Genomic DNA, 23,517 nt, shown 5'->3' on the forward strand with positions numbered 1-23,517 from the left:
AGCAGGAATCCTCTGGGCATGGGATGAAGGTATGTTTCTGAAACATGAATTTGTGTTCCCTCTGCCAGGGATCCCAACGGCTTTTCCACCCTGCAGCAACTTTTGTCAATTCTTGGGTTGAAGTTTTGTAGATCCTATGGTGGTGTTAAAACAAATTTCTAACACACGTACAAAGTATAGATGATCTTTATCACTTCTCAGAGAAGACTACTCCCACCCCCAGCTCACCCTCCTGCCCACCCCGCCCTGAATCCCAAGCCAGGACAAACAATTTTGCTTTGTCTTTCCTCACTGAGGGCACTTTTTTCTAGTCTTCTCTTTAAATGAGTATATAGCTTCTCACGGATCTTTGAGGGCTACAGTTCTAACCAACCAAGTAGAACAGGCTCAAGATCTAATTGCTCATTCCTTCTCATTTGTTAAAACTAAAGCCTCTTGTTAACCCAGAGTTCTCTGCCATCTTACTTCCTTGGTTTCTGGCTATCATGTTAGTTCTAGGGAGTTTTCTTGAGAGTCCTACTTTTAAAGTTCTTTTTAAAAAAGGCCCTTTTAAAAGTTCCTTTTAAAAGCTGTTTATGAATTCTTCTGCATTTAAAAAAATTGTAATAGGTTTTTCCAAGGTATGTGGTCTGCCATATTGCAAAATAGGAGTCCTTTACAAGTATGAGGTACTTGTATATTTCTGCATAATTATAAGTCAAGAGATGTAGTTATAAGGACATTGTTATAAGGGATATGTTGGAGCACTGAAAAATAAAGATGTAGGGAGAATCCTTTTTAGAAGGATTAATAAGCTATTGCATATACTCTAAGAACTGCCAGTAAAGTCTCATTTTCAGTTCATGCTATCAGTAGACCAGCCTTCTAAAGACTTGCTCCTGAGGGGAGACGTCTAGTTCAGTTACTTGCGTATGTTTCTTTCCTGAGCTCTCTGTTTTTGCATCTCTAATGTTTTATCATCTTCTCCCTAATCAACTTCTTACAGTAACAGGTTATATTTATTGCTTCTGCTTCTTCATCTCCAATTTATTGCTCAGAGCATTGTGATCAACCTGGCCTCTTTCCCCTCTGACTCTTCTGCCTAAAAATCACCTGTAACTTTCCAGTTCCCAATTAAATACATTTTTAGTCTTTTGTATAACAAGGAGTTTGACTGGCTTTTGTCCCTGGTTCCTTGCAGGGAGAATAAATCCTTGAAATTTGTCAAGGATCTTCGTTTTTCATGAGCCCATTGCATCTCATTTGAGCTTACGCTAATAAGATGAGATGACTCAGGATAGGGGCTGGTTACCAGCAAGACCAATGGAGCTTTGAATCAGCTGGATTTTTGGGGTGAGAGGAATGGTGCTGGAGACTGAACTCAGTCACATGCTCAGTGGTTTAATTAATCATGCTTATGAAGTGAAATCCCAATAAACTCTGGACACTGAAGCACAGTGGGGAGCTACTTGGTTGGTGAACAATGAGGTGCTGAAAACATGCTACTCCCTGATTGCTTGGGGGGAGGGCACCGTAGAAGCTGTGTGTTCTGGTCTCCCCCCAGATCTCACTCCATGTGTCTCTTCATTTATTTATCTAGTCTGATTTGTATCCTTTGTTATAAATATGTAATGTAAGTAATCATAATCATAATCATATAATCATAATGTGATAAGTATTTTTCCTGAGCTCTGAGTCATTCTAGTGAATTACTGAAATTGCATAGAGGTTGTGGGAACCTCACGAATTCGGAGTCAGTTGGTCAGAAGTGTCGGTGGCCTGGGAAACCCCACTTCTCTCTGGTGTCTGAAGTAACGGCAGTCTGGTTATGAACCATGGGTTTATGCTAACTCTAGGTGGCTGACATCAGAATTGAGTTTTAGAGTACACCAGTGTGTATAGAATGCCTTAAATTTGAGAGTGTTAACTAGCTCTGCCTTGGAACTCTTGCTCCTACCTTGGCTTCTGTGACTTTATTCATTCCTCTTACTTTTTTTGACCACTCACTTTTCAGATACTTCTTCCCATCCTTTAAATAAGGTTCCTTTAACTATTATTATCACCAAACAAAGTATTTCTGAGCAATCTAAATCATGCCCACAATACTTAATATTGTTTAAATCTACATACCATAAAACGCACTTTTGGGAATGTACAATCTGAGTGTTTACACCTGTAAAGATTCTTGTAATCACCACCGCAGGTAGGACACAGAACTGTTCTAACATTCTGAAGAGTTTCCTCCTGTTGCCCTTAGTATTCAGACCCTTGTTCCTCTAACCCCTGTCAACCACTGATGTGTTCTCCGTTCCTGTATTTTTGTCTTTTCCAGAATCCATAAATTGAATCAAACAACATGTAACTTTTTAAGACTATTATTTCACTGGGCGCAACACATTTGTATGCACCTATTTTAACTCCCACTGACACACTGTCCCAAATCTCTCTCATTCTCAGGCTTCTCACTTGTGAATTCCAGACCTGCTGTGTTCAACTTCCAGCTAGATAGAACCACTTAAATTTGCCTTTTTCAGTGTCTCTGGAATCATGTGCAGATTGGAATTCATTAATCCTCCCTGATATCTTTCATTGAATTTCATCCATAGGTAAGAGGGAACCACTGATTTTTGAGGAGGGAATAATAAGACTTGAATTCTACAAAGATGACTGTCTGCCTTGTTTGGTAGGTTGACTAAAGGAAGAGTTTGAGGGAAGTGAAATTAGTTTGGGATCTGCAGTAATGATGCAGCTGAGTGATGATGAACCCTATTTAAGCCAAATGAAATGGAGAGGGAAGTAGATAGTACTAAAATGTTCAGGGCACTGGACTGCCTGGACTTGAGTAATAGTGTGGTATGTGAACCATAGGAAATAAGGGACATGTATTTTGTGTGCTTTTAATTTTTCTTTTCCCTGAGGTAGTCTCATCTCTTCTCTCTAAATCCCTGTGTTCCTGCCCTCCCCACCCTTGCCTCCAAGTTTCTGTGAAATTAGGGTTTAGGCACTGATTTTTTGCTTGCCACATCTTTGCAGACCTATTTACGGAAATGGCATTTGCCTAAGGGTTATGACTGCCTGGGACCTTTTCTGCACTGGTTCATGATTTATCTTATCTTTTCTCATAAAACAAGGTCTCCTATACTTCCTGTATTGGATTTTTGCAATGTGTAAAACAGGGACTTTTTGTATCTGAAAGCAGGCTCCAGGCCTTTGTTTCTTCCTATATTTGAGTATCAACTTGGCACAAGGTTTCTCAACGTTGGCATGATAGACCTTTTGGGTAAGATAATTCTTTATTCTTGGGGGGGGGCTATCCCTTGTGCTATAGCATAGTTAGCAGCGTTAGTTTTTGTTGGAAAATTGTTAATCTGAAGAGAAACAGTGGAAGTTATATAATGAGAAATTTTGACATGGGGTGTGTGTGGGATCTCTTAGGACTGTGCAGCATGACTATTTAGCAATGATGAGCAACGCTTTGGAAATTCTGCTGAAGTTAATATGTGTGTATGCATCAAGAATATACTTTCACTACCCAGTTTTAAAACTTTATGCAATGTATTCTGGACTGTTTTTTTTAATTTTTAAATTATTTCATATTGGAATATAGTTGATTTACAATGTTGTGTTAGTTTCAGGTGTATAGCAAAGTGATTCAGTTATACGTATACGTATATCTATTTTTCAGATTCTTTTCCCATATAGGTTATTACAGAGTAGTGAGTAGAGTTCCCTGTGCTATACAGTAGGTCCTTGTTGATTATCTATTTTCTATACAATAGTGTGTATATTGTTAATCCCAACCTCATAATTTATCCCTCCCCCTGCCGACTTTTCCCCTTTGGTAACCATAAGTTTGTTTTCTGTTTCTGTTTTGTAAATAAGCTCATTTGTATCATTTTTTTAGATTCCACATATAAGTGATATATTTGTCTTTCTCTGTCTGACTTCACTTAGTATGATAATCTCTAGGTCCATCCATGTTGCTGCAAATGGCATTATTTCATTCTTTTGTATGGCTGAGTAATGGTCCACTGTATATATGTACCACATCTTCTTTATCCATTCATCTGTCGATGGACATTTAAGTTGCTTCCATGTCTTCGCTATTGTAAATAGTGCTGCAAAGAACATTGGGGTGCGTGTATCTTTTTGAATTATGGTTTTCTCTGGATATATGCCCAGGAGTGGGATTGCTGGATCATATGGTAGCTCTGTTTTTGTTTTTTAAGGAACCTTTACACTGTTTTCCATAGTGGTACAACCATAGGTGTGTGGGTTTATTTTTGGGCTTTCTATCCTGTTCCATTGATCTCTTATTTCTGTTTCTGTGCCAGTACCATACTGTTGTGATTATTGTAGCTTTATTGTTTAGTCTGAAGTAGCTAGTTCCTCCAGCTCCGTCCTCCTTTCTCATGATTGCTTTGGCTATTCAGAGTCTTTTGTGTTTCCATACAAATTTTAAGATTTTTTTGTTCTGGATCTGCAAAAAATCCCATTGGTAATTTGATAGGGATTGCATTGAATCTGTAGATTGCTTTGAGTAGCGTAGTAATTTTGACAACATTGATTCTTCCAATCCAAGAACATGGCATATCTTTCCATCTCTTTGTGACATCTTTGACTTCTTTCATCAGTATCTTACAGTTTTCAGAGTGAGCTCATCAATGAATTCAGTAAAGTTGCAGGATACAAAATTAATACACAGAAATCTATTGCATTTCTCTACACTAACAACAAAAGATCAGAAAGAGAAATTAAGGAAAAAATTCCATTTACCATTGCATCAAAAAGAATAAAATACCTAGGAATGGATTGTTTTAAAATAGAGATGAAAAATTCACTTAACAGATATTTGACTCTGTATTTGGATATTTGACATAAAGTAGAATTGACCATGGCTAGTAATTGCTTGATCTCTGGGTGGTTGTGGTCATGATGATCCACACTGAAGGTCAGAGTTCAGTCCTGAATGGGGGTCAGGTAATAAGCTTTCCTGGGCCAAATGGATCCTTTATCTACTCAAGAGAAAGTTTGGTATTGATTTAAGTCCTATGTCTAAAGAATGAGTGAGTTCTTGAAGAAAACAGTGAGTTCTGATTATTTCTTGGGAAATGTTGACAAAGGTTTAAATTAAGTCCAGGGCAGGTGGTGAACTACTTATTCCCTGACTGCCAGGGTCTGAGGTGAAACTTGATCTGTTTCTGATGATAGAGAAGCTGCTATGTGAAAGGCTTTTGTTTTGCTTAATTACCTGAAACTATCTGCCCTTGCAAATCTGTTCAATTAATTACTTTAAAATGAAGTTTGAAAGGGTAGATTAAGGAAAGATGAGTATACCTAGGAATTAAAGTTTAGTACATATCCAAGTTTATCTCTGATCATATTAGGTTTCAGATAAATGGTATTACTCTAATTGTCCAGAATTAAAGTTTTGTGTACAGTGGGGGCTCCTTATGCCTTTGTGCTGCATATTCAGGTTTAGGGATGCTTTGTAGTGATAGCACAGTTTGGACAGGTTTTTCTAAAACCTATATTTCTATACTGAATAAACTATAGATTTCTTTCCTCATAAAAGGAGATGGGAAGTATTCTACTATAAAAATGTGAAATAGTCAAAATCTCATAATTGGCAATGATTAGCTTTGAAGACATTATTCTGTAAACATTAAGTAGTCTCTGAATAAAGATAACTCAGCTAACTGAAATTGTAATTACCTAGTCAGAGGATTTCTGTTGTAGAGTGTCATAATTAGCTTGAATGCAGATGCCTGAGGAGGGATGCATGTTAGTACCTGCTGTGTTGATGGATGATAAGCATTGTTCAATTTTGCTTTTAAAAGTAAACAGTAGAGGTGGGGTTCTTTATTCGTATTGTGTGATTTGTATCTATGATGTTTTCCATGCATTGATATGTGGAAATATTTGGTAGATTACCCTGAGAGGCACGTAATCACTGTGGTGCTGAGCTGTTAAGCTTCCATTCAGAGCTCATTATGCTAATTCCCATGGAAACAGTGTGTTTGATAACTTGGGAATTACATTTTATAAAACAAACTTCTCAGGTAGCTGTACTGTAGAGGCAACTCACTTTGTCCATACTTGGAAGGCAGAGGTATTTTCACTTGTGACTCTTTTCTTTGGCTTTTTGTGTAGTGAGACTTAGGAAGCTGGTAGCCACCTTGTGCTTTCAATTGTCTTTATGTTGTGTTACTTTCCAAGTGATGTTTTAGCTTCCATAGGAAAGAACCTAGTAATTTCTGCAATATACTAATCCTATAATGACATCTCAAAAATGAATGATCTCTGCCCTTGAAGTTAGTTTTCAGTAATCAAAATGAGGGTCTATAAATACACATCTTAGAAATTCTCTTTTTAAAAATACCCAAAACAGAGAATTTCGGACACTTGCAGATCTACGGCATGGTATAATAAATAGAACATTACTGGTCACTGTGAAACTCTGTCCCTGCCTTGATCGTGTTTACTCCTCCCAGGTGGATAAACATTATTTTGAACTTTGTTTTCTTGCCCTCGTCTTCAGTTTTGTAGCGTGTATCCCTAAAGAACATACTTGTTAGATTTTATTTTTTTGTTGAGGTATAATTCACACGGTCATGTGATTTTTAACTGTTTTGTATACATATTTTTTGCCCAGTGTATTGGGGGCAATGTGTTCACATTAATCTGCACATCTATAATGCCTTCATGAGCACTACTTCATATGTCACAATTTATCTGTTTACAGTTAGTGGACATTTGTTTCTAGTTTATGCTAATATGAACATTGCTAGCATGAACAGTGCTACTCATGTCTTCTGGTGCACATGTGCAAGGATTTCTCTAGTCAAGATGTGTGCATGTTACCAGCCTTACCAGATGATGCTGAATTATTTTCTAAATTTGTATCAATTTACAGTCATCAGTAGTGTATTAACAACAGCTTGTTGCCCCACATTCTCACCATCACTTGACACTGTTAGACTTATTTTTTTCTAATCCAGATAGTGGAAAGTGCTTTCTCTTTGTGGTTTAAATTGGCATCTTATAAGTAGGTTGGGTATTCTTCATATATTTATGGGCTTTATGTGTTCTCATTGAATTGCACATGTAAATCTTTTGCCCCTGTTTCTAGTTCTCAAATAACCACTGGTTTGTTGGGGTTATTCTGGAAAGGATTACTTTGCAAAGTATATGCTTTGTAACTATTATATCCCTTTTAAAAATTTCTTTTTAAAATACTGTTTTGTGATGAGCAAGCATTTTAATTTCAATATAGCCAAAATTACTAATGTCTTGATGGCTCTTGATTTGTGTGGGATCTGAGAGAGTGTATATGGTGCCTTGGGTTCAGATTGTGGCAGTAGAAACAATGAAAAGTGGGCAGATTTGGGATATTTTGAAGCTGATGTTCTGCTGATGGTTTGGATAGGAAATATGAGAGGAGGAGAAATCAATGACCTTCAGTGTTTTTGGTAAGAACGACTAAAAGAATAGAGTTAGACGTTTATGTAGATGGGAACATCTGTAGAGGAGCCAGTTAGGGGTGTGTGGTATAGGTGAAACAAGAACTTGGATATTTATAGTCTGGTTGTGTGTTTTGATCTGAATGGAGATGTTAAATAGGTATTTGGATGTACAACTCCAGATTTAAGGAGAAATATCTGGGCTGGATTTATAGATTTGCGAAGTCTAGTATAAGATAGTATTTGAAACTCTGGGACTTGAAGAGGTCACCTATGGAATGAATGTAGGGAAGTCTGAGGTCTGAGTTCTGGAAATGCTTTCCATTTCGAAGGAGGATATAAGGATCTAGGATTTAAAGTGTGAGAAGATGAGAGAGTTTGCTTGGTGATAATGGTTTCTGAAAACCAAGTGAACAAATGTCCTCAAGAAGATAAAGAGCTATCCACTGGATTTAGCAATGTGAGGGTCATTGTGAGCTTGAAAAATTTATTTTGTGAAGTTGTGGAGATAAAATCCTAATAAGAGTAGACTACAGAGCACACGGGAGGAGAGAAAAATTACAGATAAGGAATAGTATAGTATGGACAATTGTTTGAAAGAGTCTTATTTTAAACTGGCACTAACTGGCAGATGTATGATCAATGGAAGACTGACTTAATGATGGGAGATGTCACAAAATGCATGTACTCTAATGGAGACAGTTCAGTAAAAGAATACAAACTTGAGGCAGGACAGAAGGCTATTGCTATAGAGACCTACATGGGAAGGAATGGATGCCAGTAAGTATGTGGAGATGTTGGATCTTAGAAGAGGTAGGAAATTTTTTGTAGTTCTTAGAATGTTTTGCAGTTACTGGGTATATTTAAATATATTGCACTTTTGTTAAATATATTCCTAAGGATTCTTTTTGAAGTTACTACAAATGAATTACTTTTGGATTGTTCCTTGCAAATATATAGAAACATAGTTAACTTTTATATATTAATCTTGTCCTCTGCATTCTTGCTAAACTAGTTTATTAGTTCTAATAGTATTTTTAGTGGATTCATTAGAATTATCTGTGTATAAGATTGTGTCATCTGCAAGTGAAGATAGTTTACTTTTCTTGGATGCCTTTATTAGATGTTCCTGCCTAACTGCCCTGACGAGAACTTCCAGTACTTTTCTTAAAAGTGGCAACAGTGGACATCCTTGTTCCTGATGTTGAAGGGAAAACATTAAGTCATCACACCATTAAGTATGATGTCAGCTGTGGATTTTTTTGTAGTTGCCCTTGATCAGATTGAGCAAGTTCTCTTCTGTTAGTTTGTTGCATGCTTTTTTCATGAAATGTTGGATATTGTCAGATACTTTTTCTGAGTCTATTGAGATGTTCATGTGTTTCTGTTATTTATTCTATTAATATGGTGTATTACATTGATTTTCTTTTTGGTATGTTAAATTAATTTTGCTTTCTTGGAATAAATCCCACTTGGTCATGGTGCACAGTACTACTTATGTGTTGCCAAATTTGGTTTGTTATGTTGAAGATTTTTGTGTTTATATCTTTCAGGAGTATTGATCTGTATTTTGGTTTTTTGTGATGTCTCTGGTTTTGGTAATATTGGTCTTAAAGAGTGAGTTGGGAAGTGTTCCCACCTATTTTTTTTGAAATAGTGTGAGGAACTGGTATTGAAAAAAATACTTTCATTATAATTAACCAGTGAAGCCCTCTGGGCCTGGGCTTTTCTTCTTGGGAAATTAAAAAGTGCCTAATTTTCTTAAAGGTCTATTCAGATTTTCTATCTTTGAATTAGTTTTGGTTGTGTCTTTCTAGAAAAATGTAATTTTATCTGTTACCTAATTGGTTAAAATACGCTTTCAGTTTTCTTACTCCTTATTTCTATAAGGTTAGTGGAAATGTCACCACTTTCATTCCTGATATTATTTATTTGAGTCTTATAAACCTTTAGCTAAACTAGAAAAAAACTGTTTAATCTTTTTTCAAAGAACCAACTTTTGGTTTTGGTCTTTCTCTATTCTGGTTTCTGCTCTTATGTTTATTATTATGCCTACATTAGCTTAAGTCTTTTTTTTCCAGTATCTTGAGGTGGAAGGTTAGGGTTTTGATTTTGAAAATGTCCTTTTATATATACACAATTACAGCTATAAATCTCTCTTAGGACTGCTTTAACTGCATTCTCAAGTTACTTTACATTGTGTATGTTACTGATCTCAAAGTATCATTTCCATAGTGATTTCTTCTTGGATTCATTTAGTAGTGTGTTGTTCAATTGCTATGTTTTTTTTGTTTGTTTTTTGCTTTTTAAAATTTATTTTTGTCTGCGTTTTGGGTCTTCATTGCTGTGCATGGGCTCTCTCTAGTTGCGGCAAGAGGGGGCTACTCTAAGCTGCAGTGTGCGGGCTTCTCATTGCAGTGACCTCTCGTGGTGGAGCACAGGCTCTAGGCATGCAGGCTTCAGTAGTTGTGGCCTGTGGGCTCCGCAGTTGTGGCTTGCAGGCTGTAGAGCGCAGGCTCAGTAGTTGTGGTGCAGGGGCTTAGTTGACCCGAGGCATGTCGAATCCTCCCGGACCAGGGCTGGAAACCGTGTCCCTTGCGTTGGCAGGCGGTTTCTTAACCACTGCACCACCAGGGAAGCCCAATTGCTATGTTCTTAATTCTCACATTTCTTTTTGTTTCTTTAAAACATGTTTTGAGGTATATTTGACATACAACATACTGGATTCAGGTGTACAACATGTTTCAACATTTGTATACATTGAGAAATTACCACAATAAGTCTGTATCTGTCACCATACATAGTTACAGAATTTCTTCTGAAGAGACTTAACATCTATTCTCTCAGCAACTTTCAAATATGCAATATAGTATTAACTATATTACATCCCCATGATGTATTTCATAACTGGAAGTTTGTACCTTTTAACTTCCTTCACACATTTTACCCACGTCCCCCATCAAGCTGTTCTCTGTATCTATGAGCTATTTCTGTCTTTTGTTTTGTTTAAGTTCCAAGTAAGTGGGGTCATACAATAGTTTTCTTGTTAATTTCACTTAGCATAATGCCTGTGAGGTCTTCACATGTCCTGAAGATGGCCATTTAGGTTTCCATGTCTTGGCTATTGTAAATAATGCTGCAGTGAATATGGAGGTGGGTATCTTTGAGTTCGTGTTTTTGTTTGCTTCAGATAAATAACCAGAAGTAGAATCTCTGCGTCATTTTGTAGCTCTATCTTTAACTTTCTGAGGAACCTCCATACTGTTATCCATAGTGGCTGCACCACTGTTTTCTAATTTCACTCTTAAGATCAGAGAACATACTTAGTATGACTTTAATCCTTTAAAATTTATTGTGTCTTGTTTTATGGCCAAACATATGGTCTGATCTGGAGAACTCTCCATGTGTACTTGAGGAGAACATAGACTTTTGTTGGTGGAGTATTCAATAGATATGTTAGATATAGTTGGTTTATAGTGCTTTTCAAGTCTTATTTCCATGGTCATCTTCTGCCTAGCTCTACTTTTTTTTTTTTCTTTTTTTTTGCGGTACGCGGTCCTCTCACTGTTGTGGCCTCTCCCGTTGCGGAGCACAGGCTCCGGACGCGCAGGCTCAGCGGCCATGGCTCACGGGCCCAGCCGCTCCGCGGCATGTGGGATCTTCCCAGACTGGGGCATGAACCCGTGTCCCCTGCATCAGCAGGTGGACTCTCAACCACTGCACCACCAGGGGAGCCCTCTACTCTTTATTGAAAGTGGGGTGTTGATATCTCCAACTGCTGGATTATTTATTTCTCCTTTAAATCCTACCAATTTTTGCTTCATGTACTTGGGGATCTGTTAAATTTTTATATCTTGTTGAATTGACCTTTTTTAAATTATAAGATGGCTTTATCTTTAACATTTTTGGATTTTTTCTGGTATAGCTACTCCAGCTTTCTTACAGGTTGCTGTTAGCTTGATATGTATCCTTTTTCATCTTTCTGTATTCAGTATATTTGGATCTTTGAGTCTCAAGTGTGTGTCTCCTGTAGACAGCATACATTTGGGTTTTTAATCCAATTTGACAATGTGAGTTTGGATTGTTTAATCCACTGAAAATTAATGTTATTGATATACATTGGCCACTTTATTTTGTTTCATGTGTGTCTCTTTTCTCATTACTGCTTACTTTCATATCAAATGAATATTTTCTATGGAACATTAATTTGTTTATTTTCTCACTTTAACTTTTTATTAGTGGCTACTCTAGGGCTTACAGTATACATCTTAACATAATTCAGATATATGCTAACTAAAATCTAGAGAGGTACAGAAATATTACTCTTACATAGGTCTATTCCCTTTTCTGCCTTTTTGTGCTATTAGTGTTAGGTGCATGTATGTTAGAAACCCAATAATCCATTGTTGTTATCACTTCATCTTATTTTACACCAGTTATAGAAGCTGAGAAGAAAGGTGAGCTGTATTTATACGGAATGTCATATTAACTTTTTTGTTTTCCATTTTCAGTTTTCATTTGTTACTGTAGATTCAAGTTATCATCTGTTAGTTTCTTCCTGTGATACACCTTTACTCATCATTTCCTTGTCATGATATGCTGTTTTTGTCAAATATATATTTCAATATTATAGGTTGATCAATTAACTTATATATTTATTTTATACATTCCTTTTTAAACCTCTTAACATAAGAGAGGAGAAAAAGGCATTTATAACTTTTTAATTTTTGTTTTAAATGATTCGTGCTCTTTTTTCATGTGGATTTGAATTATTGTCTAGGGTTGCTTTCTTTGAGCTTAAAGATTTTCAGTGTTCGTAGGGTGAATCAGCTAGCCACAAATTCTGCTTGTTTGCTCAGAATCTTTATTTTGATCTGATCTTTGTAAATGCTCATTTTGTTGGACTTAACCTTTAACAGGTTTTTATTTTGAGCAGTTACCATATCACCCACTTGCCTTCTGGCTTCCGTTGTTTCTGATTAGAATCAGTTGTTAATCTTATTGGTGTTCCCTTGTTAATGATAAAACATTTTTCTTTGGCCGCTTTCAAGTTTTTTTCCTGTGATTTTAGCTTTCGCATTTTTACTATGATGTGTCTGGATATGAATTTCTTTGTGTGTATTGTGCTTTGAGTATACTGAGCTCCTTGAGTGTGCAGATTGCTTTTCTTGGGAAATTTTCAGTCATAATTTTTTGAATATTTTTTCTGCTCCTTTCTTGCCTTCATTTTTCCTCTGGTACTCCTATTACAAAAATGTCTGTAATGATGTCCTGCGTTTCTCTGTGAATTTTTCTTTGTGTAATCTGTTGATCTGACTTTAAGTTCAGTTATTCTCCTGTTCAAATCTGTTGTTGAACCCCTCTAGTGAATTTTTCATTTTAGCTGTTTTGCAATTCTAAAATTGCTACTCAGTTTTTAAAAATAGGTATTCCTAATATTGATAATACTAATGGTCATCATACTTTATTCCTTTATGCATGATATCCTTTTGTTCTTTGAACATATTTATAATACCTGATTTGAAGTCTTACCTGATAAGTGTGACACTTGGGCCCTCTCACAGGCAGATTCTGTTGCCTGCTTTTTTTTCTTTTTTTTTTTTTTCATTGTATAGATCACACCTTCCTGTTTGGATGCATGTCTTTACATTTTTTGGTTGTTGTTGAAAAATGCATATTTTGCATAATGTATTTTGTCAGTTCCAGTTACCTCCCCAAGGCTTATTATTTTCTTGGCTACTATAATAGACCAGCAAAGTCACAGTCTTATTCCTGTACAGGGCAAAACCTCTGAAGTCACTTCAGAGGGTGCAGTTCTAGACAAGTGTTCAGTCACCACGGAATGACAGTTGTTTTAGCAGGGTTCACTTCATCTGTATTTCCCCCATCTCTGTTATACTGTCTGCCTTTGACACCCAGCTGATAAGCTCCATTCATTGCCTGCTGACTGCTCTTTTTTCAGAGCACTGCCAAATACATAAAGTACCCTACAGTTTGATCCAAGTAAATTCTGGTCCCTTAGCCAGGGATAGTTTGTAAAGCCAGTATTGGAGGTTTGCTCTGACTCTGGGGGTGGGTGGGTGGGTGATTCTTGTTAGCTGTCTCTTGTTCTGGTTGTCTCTGGTAAACTAGTTTCCCTATGGTTCAGCGTTTTGCTCTCATGAAGCTCTCACCTTCCTCTTAATTGCTTACCACGATCTCTGTTTCTTTTGAGAGAGTGCTTCCCCTTAAAATTCCTCACACTTCTAATTCAGCAAGTTCGCTTGGGGAGAGCTTAGTGGCTTTCTCTTCTTAGAGCCTGTCTTTCTCCCTGTGAAAAATCACCATGCCACTGCTTTGGAGCTACAGGTGGGCATGTTGTTGGAGTGACACCACTACTTCGTGAGCAGGGTGCTGCCTGGAGACATTAGACTCATCTTCTTTTTGCCTCTCCTGGCACCGAACCTCTGCCCTGTGTGTGACTGGGCCAAGCGTGATCAGGGCCCCAGTATTCTCTACCTACCATGCCTGGGGTGGGTCTTCCACTCTATTGGGTGGAAGCTATGTGGGTGAAGGGAGTCTACAACGTCTTGGCCGTACTTGCTGGTAACTGAGCCCTTGTGACATGGAATTGAGTGGGATGGGAAATGCTGGCACTCTGCCCCTCCCACTGGGAGCTGGTGGGAGAGGGAACCCTTTCTTTCTGGCCATACCTACTCTGAGTGGAACTTAGGTCACATTGAGCTGGGTGTTGTGGAAATGAAGGAAAAAAACAGATGACGGTTCCAGTACCACAGACTCTGTTCTTTCCAAGGTTTAAGAGAGATTCTTAAATGTTAATTTATTAAATGCCCTTAGGACAATTTTCAAAGGCTTTAAATGGTTGTTTTTTTAAAAATGCTTTTCTCTAGCTGCACAGCTAGAGAGTCTGCACAGCTCTTCATGGAGACATTTTGTATGTCTCATGTTCTTTTAAATTTTTATGTCATTGTCTGGCATAGAATTAACTGTAAGTAGTTAATTAACTATAAGTAATAGAACTATATTTTTTTCCTTAAAAAAACACTATGACGTGTGTGCATGTGTGTTCCTTTCCTGTCTTCTAACCTCTGCTGATAGGTGCTAGGCTTGACAAGTCGGGCTTGCTCTTTTTATTTTTTTAATTGGAGTATAGTTGATTTACAATGTTGTGTTTGTTTCAGGTGTACAGCAAAGTGAATCAGTTATACATATATCCACTCTTTTTTAGATTCTTTTCCCATATCGGCCATTACAGAGTACTGAGTATTGAGTAGAGTTCCCTGTGCTCTACAGTAGGTCCTTACTAGTTAATCTGTTTTATATACAGTAGTGTGTATATGTTAATCCCAACCTCCCAATTTATCCCTCCCCTGCTTACCCCCTGTAACCATAGGTTTGTTTTCTACATCTGTAACCCTATTTCTGTTTTGTAGGTAAGTTCACTTGTACCCTTATTTTTATTTTTATTTTTTTATTTTATTTTTTTTTTTAACATCTTTATTGGGGTATAATTGCTTTACAATGGTGTGTTAGTTTCTGCTTTATAACAGAGTGAGTCAGTTATACATATATATATGTACCCTTATTTTTAGATTCCACATATAAGTGATACCGTCGGATATTTGTCTTTCTCTGTCTGACTTAACCTCACTCAGTATGACAATCTCTAGGTCCATCCATGTTGCTGCAAATGGCATTATTTCATTCTTTGTTATGGCTGAGTAATATTCCATTGTATATATGTGCCACATCATCTTTATTCATTCCTCTGTTGATGAACATTAGGTTGCTTCCATGTCCTGGCTATTGTGAATAGTGCTACAATGAACATTGGGGTGCATGTATCTTTTTGAATTATCGATTTCTCTGGATATATGCCCAGGAGTGGGATTGCTGGATCACCTAATCAATGACAAAGGAGGCAAGGATATACAATGGAGAAAAGACAGTCTCTTCAATAAGTGGTGCTGGGAAAACTGGACAGCTACATGTAAAACAATGAAATTTGAACACTCTGTAACACCATACACAAAAATAAATTCAAAATGGATTGAAGACCTAAATGTAAGGCCAGCAACTGTAAAACTCTTTGAGGAAAACATAGGCAGAACACTCTATGACCTAAATCACAGCAAGATCCTTTTTGACCCACCTCCTAGAGAAACGGAAATAAAAACAAAAATAAACAAATGGGACCTAATGAAATTTAAAAGTTTTTGCACAGCAAAGGAAACCATAAACAAGACGAAAAGACAACCCTCAAAATGGGAGAAAATATTTGCAAATGAAGCAACTGACAAAGGATTAATCTCCAAAATTTATAAGCAGCTCATGCAGCTCAATATCAAAAAAACAAATAGACATTTCTCCAAAGAAGACATACAGATGGCCAAAAGGTACATGAAAAATGCTCAACATCACTAATCATTAGAGAAATGCAAATAAAAACTATAATGAGGTATCACCTCACTCTGGTCAGAATGACCATCATCAAAAAAATATACAAACAGGGCTTCCCTGGTGGTGCAGTGGTTAAGAATCTGCCTGCCAACGCAGGGGATATGGGTTCGTGCCCCGGTCCGGGAAGATCCCACATGCTGCAGAGCGGCTATGCCTGTGAGCCATGGCCTCTGAGCCTGCGCGTCCGGAGCCTGTGCTCTGCAATGGGAGGGGCCGCAACAGTGAGAGGCCCGCATACCGCACAAAAAAAAAAAAAATACAAACAATAAATGCTGGAGAGGGTGTGGAGAAAAGGGAACCCTCCTGCACTGTTGGTGGGAATGTAAACTGGTATAGCCACTATGGAGAACACTGTGGGGGTTCCTTAAAAAACTAAAACTAGAACTACCATACGGGCTTGCTCTTTGTCTACCTTTCACCTACTTGGACTTTACTCCTTCCCTATCATCCCTGGCTGTCTCTTCACTTTGGCTATTATGCCTAGGCTCCAAACCTCTGCTTGAGTTACTGGAAATGGCGACACAATTTGTACAGTCTGCTTGGCTCTCACATTAGCTTTGATTTTCAACCAGTCCCTTGGCTTTTGTAAACTAGTTTATGGACTGTCCTTCTCAGATGTTGGTCTCCTTGAGACTAGATTTGTTCTTAGGTATTCATGTTATATGCTGCAATTACATGCAAGATAGGACATTTTATAGTCAATATAAGACAGCTGGGTTAAGGCCTACCCTGGGAAGTTTATTTTACGGCTGCTTCACCAAGGTAGCTGTCTGGTAATGACCTTCAAGACTATATTACAGTGAAACTTATTAAAGGTAAAGGGGAAAGCTGTCAGATAAGGTGTCTTTTTAAAATTTAGATGCATCTATTAATGAGACAGAGCTTTCATAAGAGCAATTGAAATCAATGGATATTAGCCTCAGGGAATGTTGCACTGATGCTGTGTTTGAATGGAGCTGTTTTTTTTTTTTGCAGGAATTAGAGCAAGACATATATTCATTGTCACCTGGCTGGTGTCTGAGCTCATTTTGGGGATCTTAGGGAATATGTCTTGTTCCTTAATGATGTAATGTGTAAGTTAAATACTTGAAGACACACTAACAAGTAAATATTCACGTATAATCCGTTTCCGTTCTTTGCCAATAATCTCCTTCTTTCCATCTTCAGGGAATACTCAGTTGTATCTTAGCATCCTTTTTTTCGTATTTGACTTCAGTGGCCTGTGATGAAGAGGATTTTGGATCCATAATGAAAAATTATTTCTGTCTCTAATATATGGAACTGTAGTGGTATGAGATTGGTTTTTGACTGGGAATGACTTGATTTATGAACGAAATTAAGACTTGTTTAAATATGTTCTTGAGGTAGCTTGTTGAAGGTGTAAGGTCTGTTTCAAAACAAAGATACAGAGTTCAGAATTTGACTCTCAGATATTTTCTAACTGAAATAACTGTGTCTTTTGCCTCTCTGTTTATCCTTTAGGCTGCAGGAGCAATCCGACCCCTTGTATCTACTGTCATCAGTCCATCTGTAGATGGCTGCTTAGACCACTCACTGGAACGTGTGAGACACAGGGCAAGTGAAATGCCACAGGCCTTTCTGTTTGATGTGATCTATGAAGCGTATCAGCAGGTAAGAATCTTGGCTTTTTGACAACCTGCTGTGTTGAGGGTCTCTAAGAACCACCCCCATATTTGGAGATTGGCTAGAAGAACTCATGGAAATGAGTACATAGTTGGACTCAAGGCTAAAATTGATTAGAGTGAAGTTGGATGATAAGAGAAAAAGACCCAGGCAGAGGCTGGAGGAATCCATGCGTAATCTTTCTCATGATCTGTCTCCTTCAGTGTCGCACAAAGTACACCTTCCGTCCAGCAGTGAAAAGGCAGCAGTTTGGGTGTGATGTTTCTTTTCAGGGAAGCCCATTAGAGAGTTGATGTCCAAGGTACTGTGTTGGTCACATAGATACCCTCTGCCTTGCACACAAACTTCAGGCTCCCAGGAGAAAAGCCGGTGTTCAACATAAAGCATATTGTAAACCATATTGTTTATATGAACATCTAGGCACAGTGAGCCACTCTTACCAGTTAACTGTTCACTGGAAACACTCCAAGAGCCAAGTTCCCAGACACTGGCCGAGGGCCCACCTGGTGAGCAGGTCTACTGCTCAGGCCTGCAATCTCAGGCCTAATGTAGTAAACATTTTGCACAGCTGTACAGATATTTTGTTAAAATTTTAAAGGTAAGTGATTTCAAAATATCAAATCATTCATGTTTAGATTATACTGGATTGTCTTTGTTTTCATGTTTTGGAAACATTTTTGTACCTGTAAATTTTACTGCTATTCATTTCTGTGTTTATTTATTAAACAGTTATTAAATATCAGGTATTTTGCTTGTCAGAAACTTCCCAATGAAATAAGTTCACTTACAACAACTAAGGCAGTGCTTGGCTGATGTTAGACAATCAGTAAATAGAGATAGATGGACTTTAAAGAAAATGAGATAATGGTAACATACATATTGACATTTTATAATAAAAGAATACCACATTTTGGATAGAAAGTTAATCACAGTGAATCAGTCTTGACTATCAGTTACTGTTTTAAATATTGAGAATGTAAATCATAATCAGTTTTCATGGTATGAATAGTCATCAGTGGTTTGTTTTGTTTTCTTAAAACTCGTTATACAGAAATTTACCTGTATTTGATCATTAATCAAATATTACCCTATCGATAATCCTAAAAAGCCTAAATCTTGCTAAATATTTCTAATATTTTTTAAGATTAATGAAAGAGTTTGTTCATCTTTATATAAGCATTTACATTAAGAAGAATAAATATGATAGCTCTATCTTAGAAAATTTAATATAACCTTATGATCCTCACATTAGAGTAGCATGTTTCAATGGTTTTTGGTAGAGAACTAAGCCCTAATACACTGAGGCAATAGTTGTCAAATTATGATTCCCAGACCAGCAGCATAAGCATGTTTTGGAACTTGTTAAAATGTAAATTCTGCGCCTCCACCTCAGACTTAGTTACTTAGAAACTCTGGGAATAAGGCCCACCCATTTGTGTCTTAACAAGCAAGCTGGCCACGTGATCCTGACACTGAATTTTGGGAACCAACACCCTAAGGTGTCCGTTGTATGTGATAAATTCTCTTCTTTTGCGTTCTTGGGAGAATGAGAACGTAGTCACACAAAAATAACTGTTCTGTGGTTCAGATGAGGAATTCTCAAGCCATTTTGGAGGTTTTGATACAAGTTCTTATGAGAATTATTTTTGATCGTAAAGGCGTTCATAAGGAAATTTGTATAAAAGATTTCTCTCATCTATATGATTTGTGTATATATATGTTTGCTTTTAACGAATAGAGAAAAGTAAGATAGTACAGAGTTCCAAGGGTGGGAAGTTGTTCTCTATAGAGTGGTCAGAAGTACTCTGTGAAAAGGTAAAGTTTAAACCAACATCGGGAAGTACGTGAGGCGATAAGTCATGCAAGTAACTGACAGAACATTATTTTACGCACAGGACGCAGAATCTAAGAAGGTGGAGCAAGGCTGGAAGAGAGTGACATCATGGGGGGAAGTAGGAGGTGTACCTGTGTCCAGTATCTTGTTGAGCCTTAAAGGCAGTGTTATGGGCTTTAGATTTTACCCTGAATGAGAAGGCAAGACTTTGGATGGTGCTGTGTGAAACCTCACTTCTATGGGGTCACCTGTCAGTTGTGGGGATGGTACCTTACAGAAGGTAAGGGAAAGAAGAAAGCTATAGTGATGATCAAGGCAAAGATGATGACAATTCGGGGAATTTGGATAGTAGAGTATTTGGTGTGAAGTGTTTGTTCTGAATATATTTAAAAATAAAATGAGGATAAGCCAATTGGTCACGTATGGGATATCAGAATGGGAAGAATCATGGGTCCAAGAATTTGCTCTGAATAACTAGAATGCACTTGCCCCTTTTTTTTCTTTTTTATTAATTTTTTTTGGAGTATAGTTGCTTTAAAATGTTGTTTCTACTGTACAGCAAAATTAATCAGCTATAAGTATACATATATCCCCTCTTTTTTGGATTTTCTTCCCATTTAGGTCACCACAGAGCATTAAGTAGAGTTCCCTATGCTATACAATAGGTACTTATTAGTTATCTATTTTATACATAGTATCAATAGTGTATGTATGTCAATTCCAATCTCCCAATTGCAGTTGCCCTTTATTGGGATGGAGAATGCGAGAGGAAGAGATGGTTTTGTGTGATCAGATCAAAAAGTTTGGTTCTGGGGCTTCCCTGGTGGCGCAGTGGTTGAGAGTCCGCCTGCCGATGCAGGTGACATGGGTTCGTGCCCCGGTCTGGGAAGATCCCACATGCCGCGGAGCGGCTGGGCCCGTGAGCCATGGCCGCTGAGACTGCGCGTCTGGAGCCTATGCTCCGCAATGGGAGAGGCCACAACAGTGGCCGGATACCCCAAAAAAAAAAAAAAAAAAAAAAAAAGTTTGGTTCTGATAGACTAAGTTTGAGATTTCCTTTAGACATACTCAACTGTATCCCTTAACATTTTTGACTATATGGAACTAGAATTCTGTGGAAAGATCCAGATAATGATAGGCACTTGAGAACTGCCATCATGCAAGGCATTTAATGCCTTGGAGTTAACTGACCTAACTAGAAAAACAGGTACAGAGAAAGTAAGAGCTACAAAGGCTGAACCCTGGGGCAAAGATTGAGTTTGTGAAGATGTATTAGTTTCCTATTACTGTTGAAACAAATTACCACAGACTTACAGAATTAAAAAAAAAAAAACAACTTTAAAATTCTAGAGATCAGAAATCTAAAATCAAGGTGGTAGGGCTGTGTTTCTTGAGACTACAGGGGAGATTATTTCCTGAACTTTTCCATTTTCTAGAGGCCACCTGCATTCCTTGGCTTCTGGCCTATTCCTCATACCATTACAAGCTCTTGATTTTGATGTCACATCTAATCCTAGTGATGACATCAGACCCATCTAGATAGTCCCAGATAATCTCCCCATCTCAAAATCTCTAATCTTATCTTCAGAGTCCCTTTGCCATCTAAATGACTTATTCACATTCTGGGCATTAGGACATGGATATCTTGGGAAGGGGCATTATGCAGAAGAGGAGTGGCCAAAGAGTAAGAGGGTAATGTCCCAGAAGCCTAGTGAAGAAAGGGGCTCAAGAGTGATTGAGCGGTTGTTAAATGCTGCATAGTGGTTTAAAAAAAGGATCGAGAACTGACCATAATAAGCCTTAGCAGTGTGAGATTGCCAGTGTTGGGGTGGTGGTGGTGTTAGTTATGGAAACCTGGTTGCAACTGATTGACTAGAGAATAGGAGGGCTGCTTTTTATAGGAACTTCCATGGATATGGAGCAGAAAAATGGGGTGGCTGAAGGGGGTTCTAAACTGAGAAATTTTTTATTAAGGTGGATGGCATGACAACATATTGATATAATGATGGAGTGATTTAGTAGAAAGGAAAAGACTGACACTGTATTGAGAGGGGATGGACAGTTCATTCACAGGGATAGGAGGAAAGGCCATACTTGGGTACAGATGTAGATTAATAGATGTAGTGGGAAGATTTGTTGGAGTTTGTTGTCCGATTTTTATTAGTGATGCAGGGTGCAGATCATCAGCTGAGACACAGCGAGGGGGGAGGCTATCTAGGCTTTAGGATAGAAAAGGATACCTCTAGTCCATAGTAAATACTGACGTGTATTCTTAAATTCTTACACTTAAGCTAAAAATACACAAAATCATCCCAAAGAAAAAATATATCTATTTTCTAGGGCTATTTTCTGGACATTTATGGGAAACTGAAATATTTGATCAAAAAAACTGCAAAACCATCAATTGGGTCAATCACTAATGTGGCCTTGAAATGTGGACTTGACATACGAACTTTTTATATTTTATCAAGGGTGTAACTTTGCTTTGTGGTACTCACGTAGAAAATACATAATAGTGTTGATCATTTACTGAGTTGAGCAGAAATCGGGCAGTTCTAAGTAAGGTCATATGAGACTGTATTATACATAGAAGAAACATATCTTAATCTGATCCAAAGCCATATGGCCTGGCCAAAAATGTGGGTTTTTCTTGTTTTTTTTTGTTGTTGTTTTTCCCCGAGTTTGAGGTTATGGATGACTTTTCCTCATCAAATTGGGTGCTGGGAAGTTATAGATGTCAAGGTGCAATTCTGTATATGAATCTGCTGGATTGTTTCCCCCACCATTTCTTGTCTCATGTCATTCATCCTCTTGTTCTGTGTGCTCTAGTTATGCTTGCTTTATTTCCTCAAATATAAGTTTGGTCCTTTCTGGAACTCTACTTCCTATCTTGCTGTATATTCTTTAGATAGTAAGTAAATTATCATTTAGGGAAGCCTTTACTGTCCACCCCCATCCCCACTAGGTTAGTCTAACACACTACACATTTTCCTAGTGCCCTGTTTTTTCTGCCCAGCATCAAAATAAGAATGGAATAATTACTTGTGAAATCACTTACGAAATGTCCAACTCCCCTGCTAGACCATGAGCCCTGTGAAAGTAGGCATGGTACCTGTCTTAGCAACTTGCCTGATATTTTATTAGTACCAAGTGCATATTTGTTCAATGGACGAGCATCAAAGTGTATGCATATAAATATGAAAAACATCCAATGTACTGCTTCTTTTGGGCCACATTTTGAAGATATTAACACTGTTTCCACTCTGCATTTAGGTTCCTATGCAAATGTCACCTTCCCAGAGAAGCTTTCCACTGATAACTTATATATAAAAATATTCTCTGTCATGTATTGCTTAATTCTTTTTAGTTTCATTAGATATCGCTAATGTGTTTTTGGTAGATTTTTTTCTTTCCTGCATGACCGCTCCATTAGAGCAGGAATTTTATTTTATCTCTAGCACCTGGAAGAGTTCATGGCTTACATGATGTTCTTAACATTTTCAAATGTAAGAATTTTATCCATACATGGGTATATGTAGATACATGTTTATGTGATAACACTTAGGTCAGTTATGTAAAAAGCTTTGCATGGGGTAATATATATGTTATGTACATACTGAAATTTTTTCTAAAACCTTCAAGAAATTCATCTGGGAAATTAGAAGTATAGGCAAACATTTGTGTATAAAGCTAGTGATTTGCAGCATTTTTGTAAATGTGAGAAATTCTATTCAGCCTCTATTTCTAGAGATTAGTTTTAATGAATTTAAAGAGTCACTTGAATGGATAAAGAAGATATGGCACATATATACAGTGGAATATTATTCAGCCATAAAAAGAAACGAAATTGAGTCATTTGTAGTGAGGTGGATGGACCTAGAGTCTGTCATACAGAGTGAAGTAAGTCAGAAAGAGAAAAACAAATACCGTATGCTAATACATATATATGGAATCTAAGAAATAAAAAAAAAGGTCATGAAGAACCTAGGGGTAAGATGGGAATAAAGACACAGACCTACTAGCACATGGACTTGAGGATATGGGGAGGGGGAAGGGTAAGCTGTGACAAAGTGAGAGAGTGGCATGGACATATATACACTACCAAAGGTAATAATAGATAGCTAGTGGGAAGCAGCC

At 37.5% G+C, this 23,517-nt stretch overlaps 1 protein-coding gene across 2 annotated transcripts in view; it reads left to right on the top strand.

Annotated features, from left to right (window-relative positions):
* The window catches only part of CRPPA (CDP-L-ribitol pyrophosphorylase A), a 327,109-nt gene that overhangs the window by 16,362 nt on the left and 287,230 nt on the right, over nt 1-23,517 (top strand). The window contains exon 3 of one of the 2 annotated variants that reach the window (XM_007469029.1): nt 17,385-17,534. The exons of the other annotated variant lie outside the window; for it this stretch is intronic. Within the exon in view, the coding sequence (XP_007469091.1) occupies nt 17,385-17,534 (150 nt within the window). The remainder of the gene's footprint in view (nt 1-17,384; nt 17,535-23,517) is intronic. 2 annotated transcript variants of the gene reach the window in all.

This window comes from Lipotes vexillifer, unplaced genomic scaffold (genome assembly GCF_000442215.2).
Source record: "Lipotes vexillifer unplaced genomic scaffold, Lipotes_vexillifer_v1.1 scaffold623, whole genome shotgun sequence".
In the NCBI taxonomy this organism is placed as follows: domain Eukaryota; kingdom Metazoa; phylum Chordata; class Mammalia; order Artiodactyla; family Lipotidae; genus Lipotes; species Lipotes vexillifer.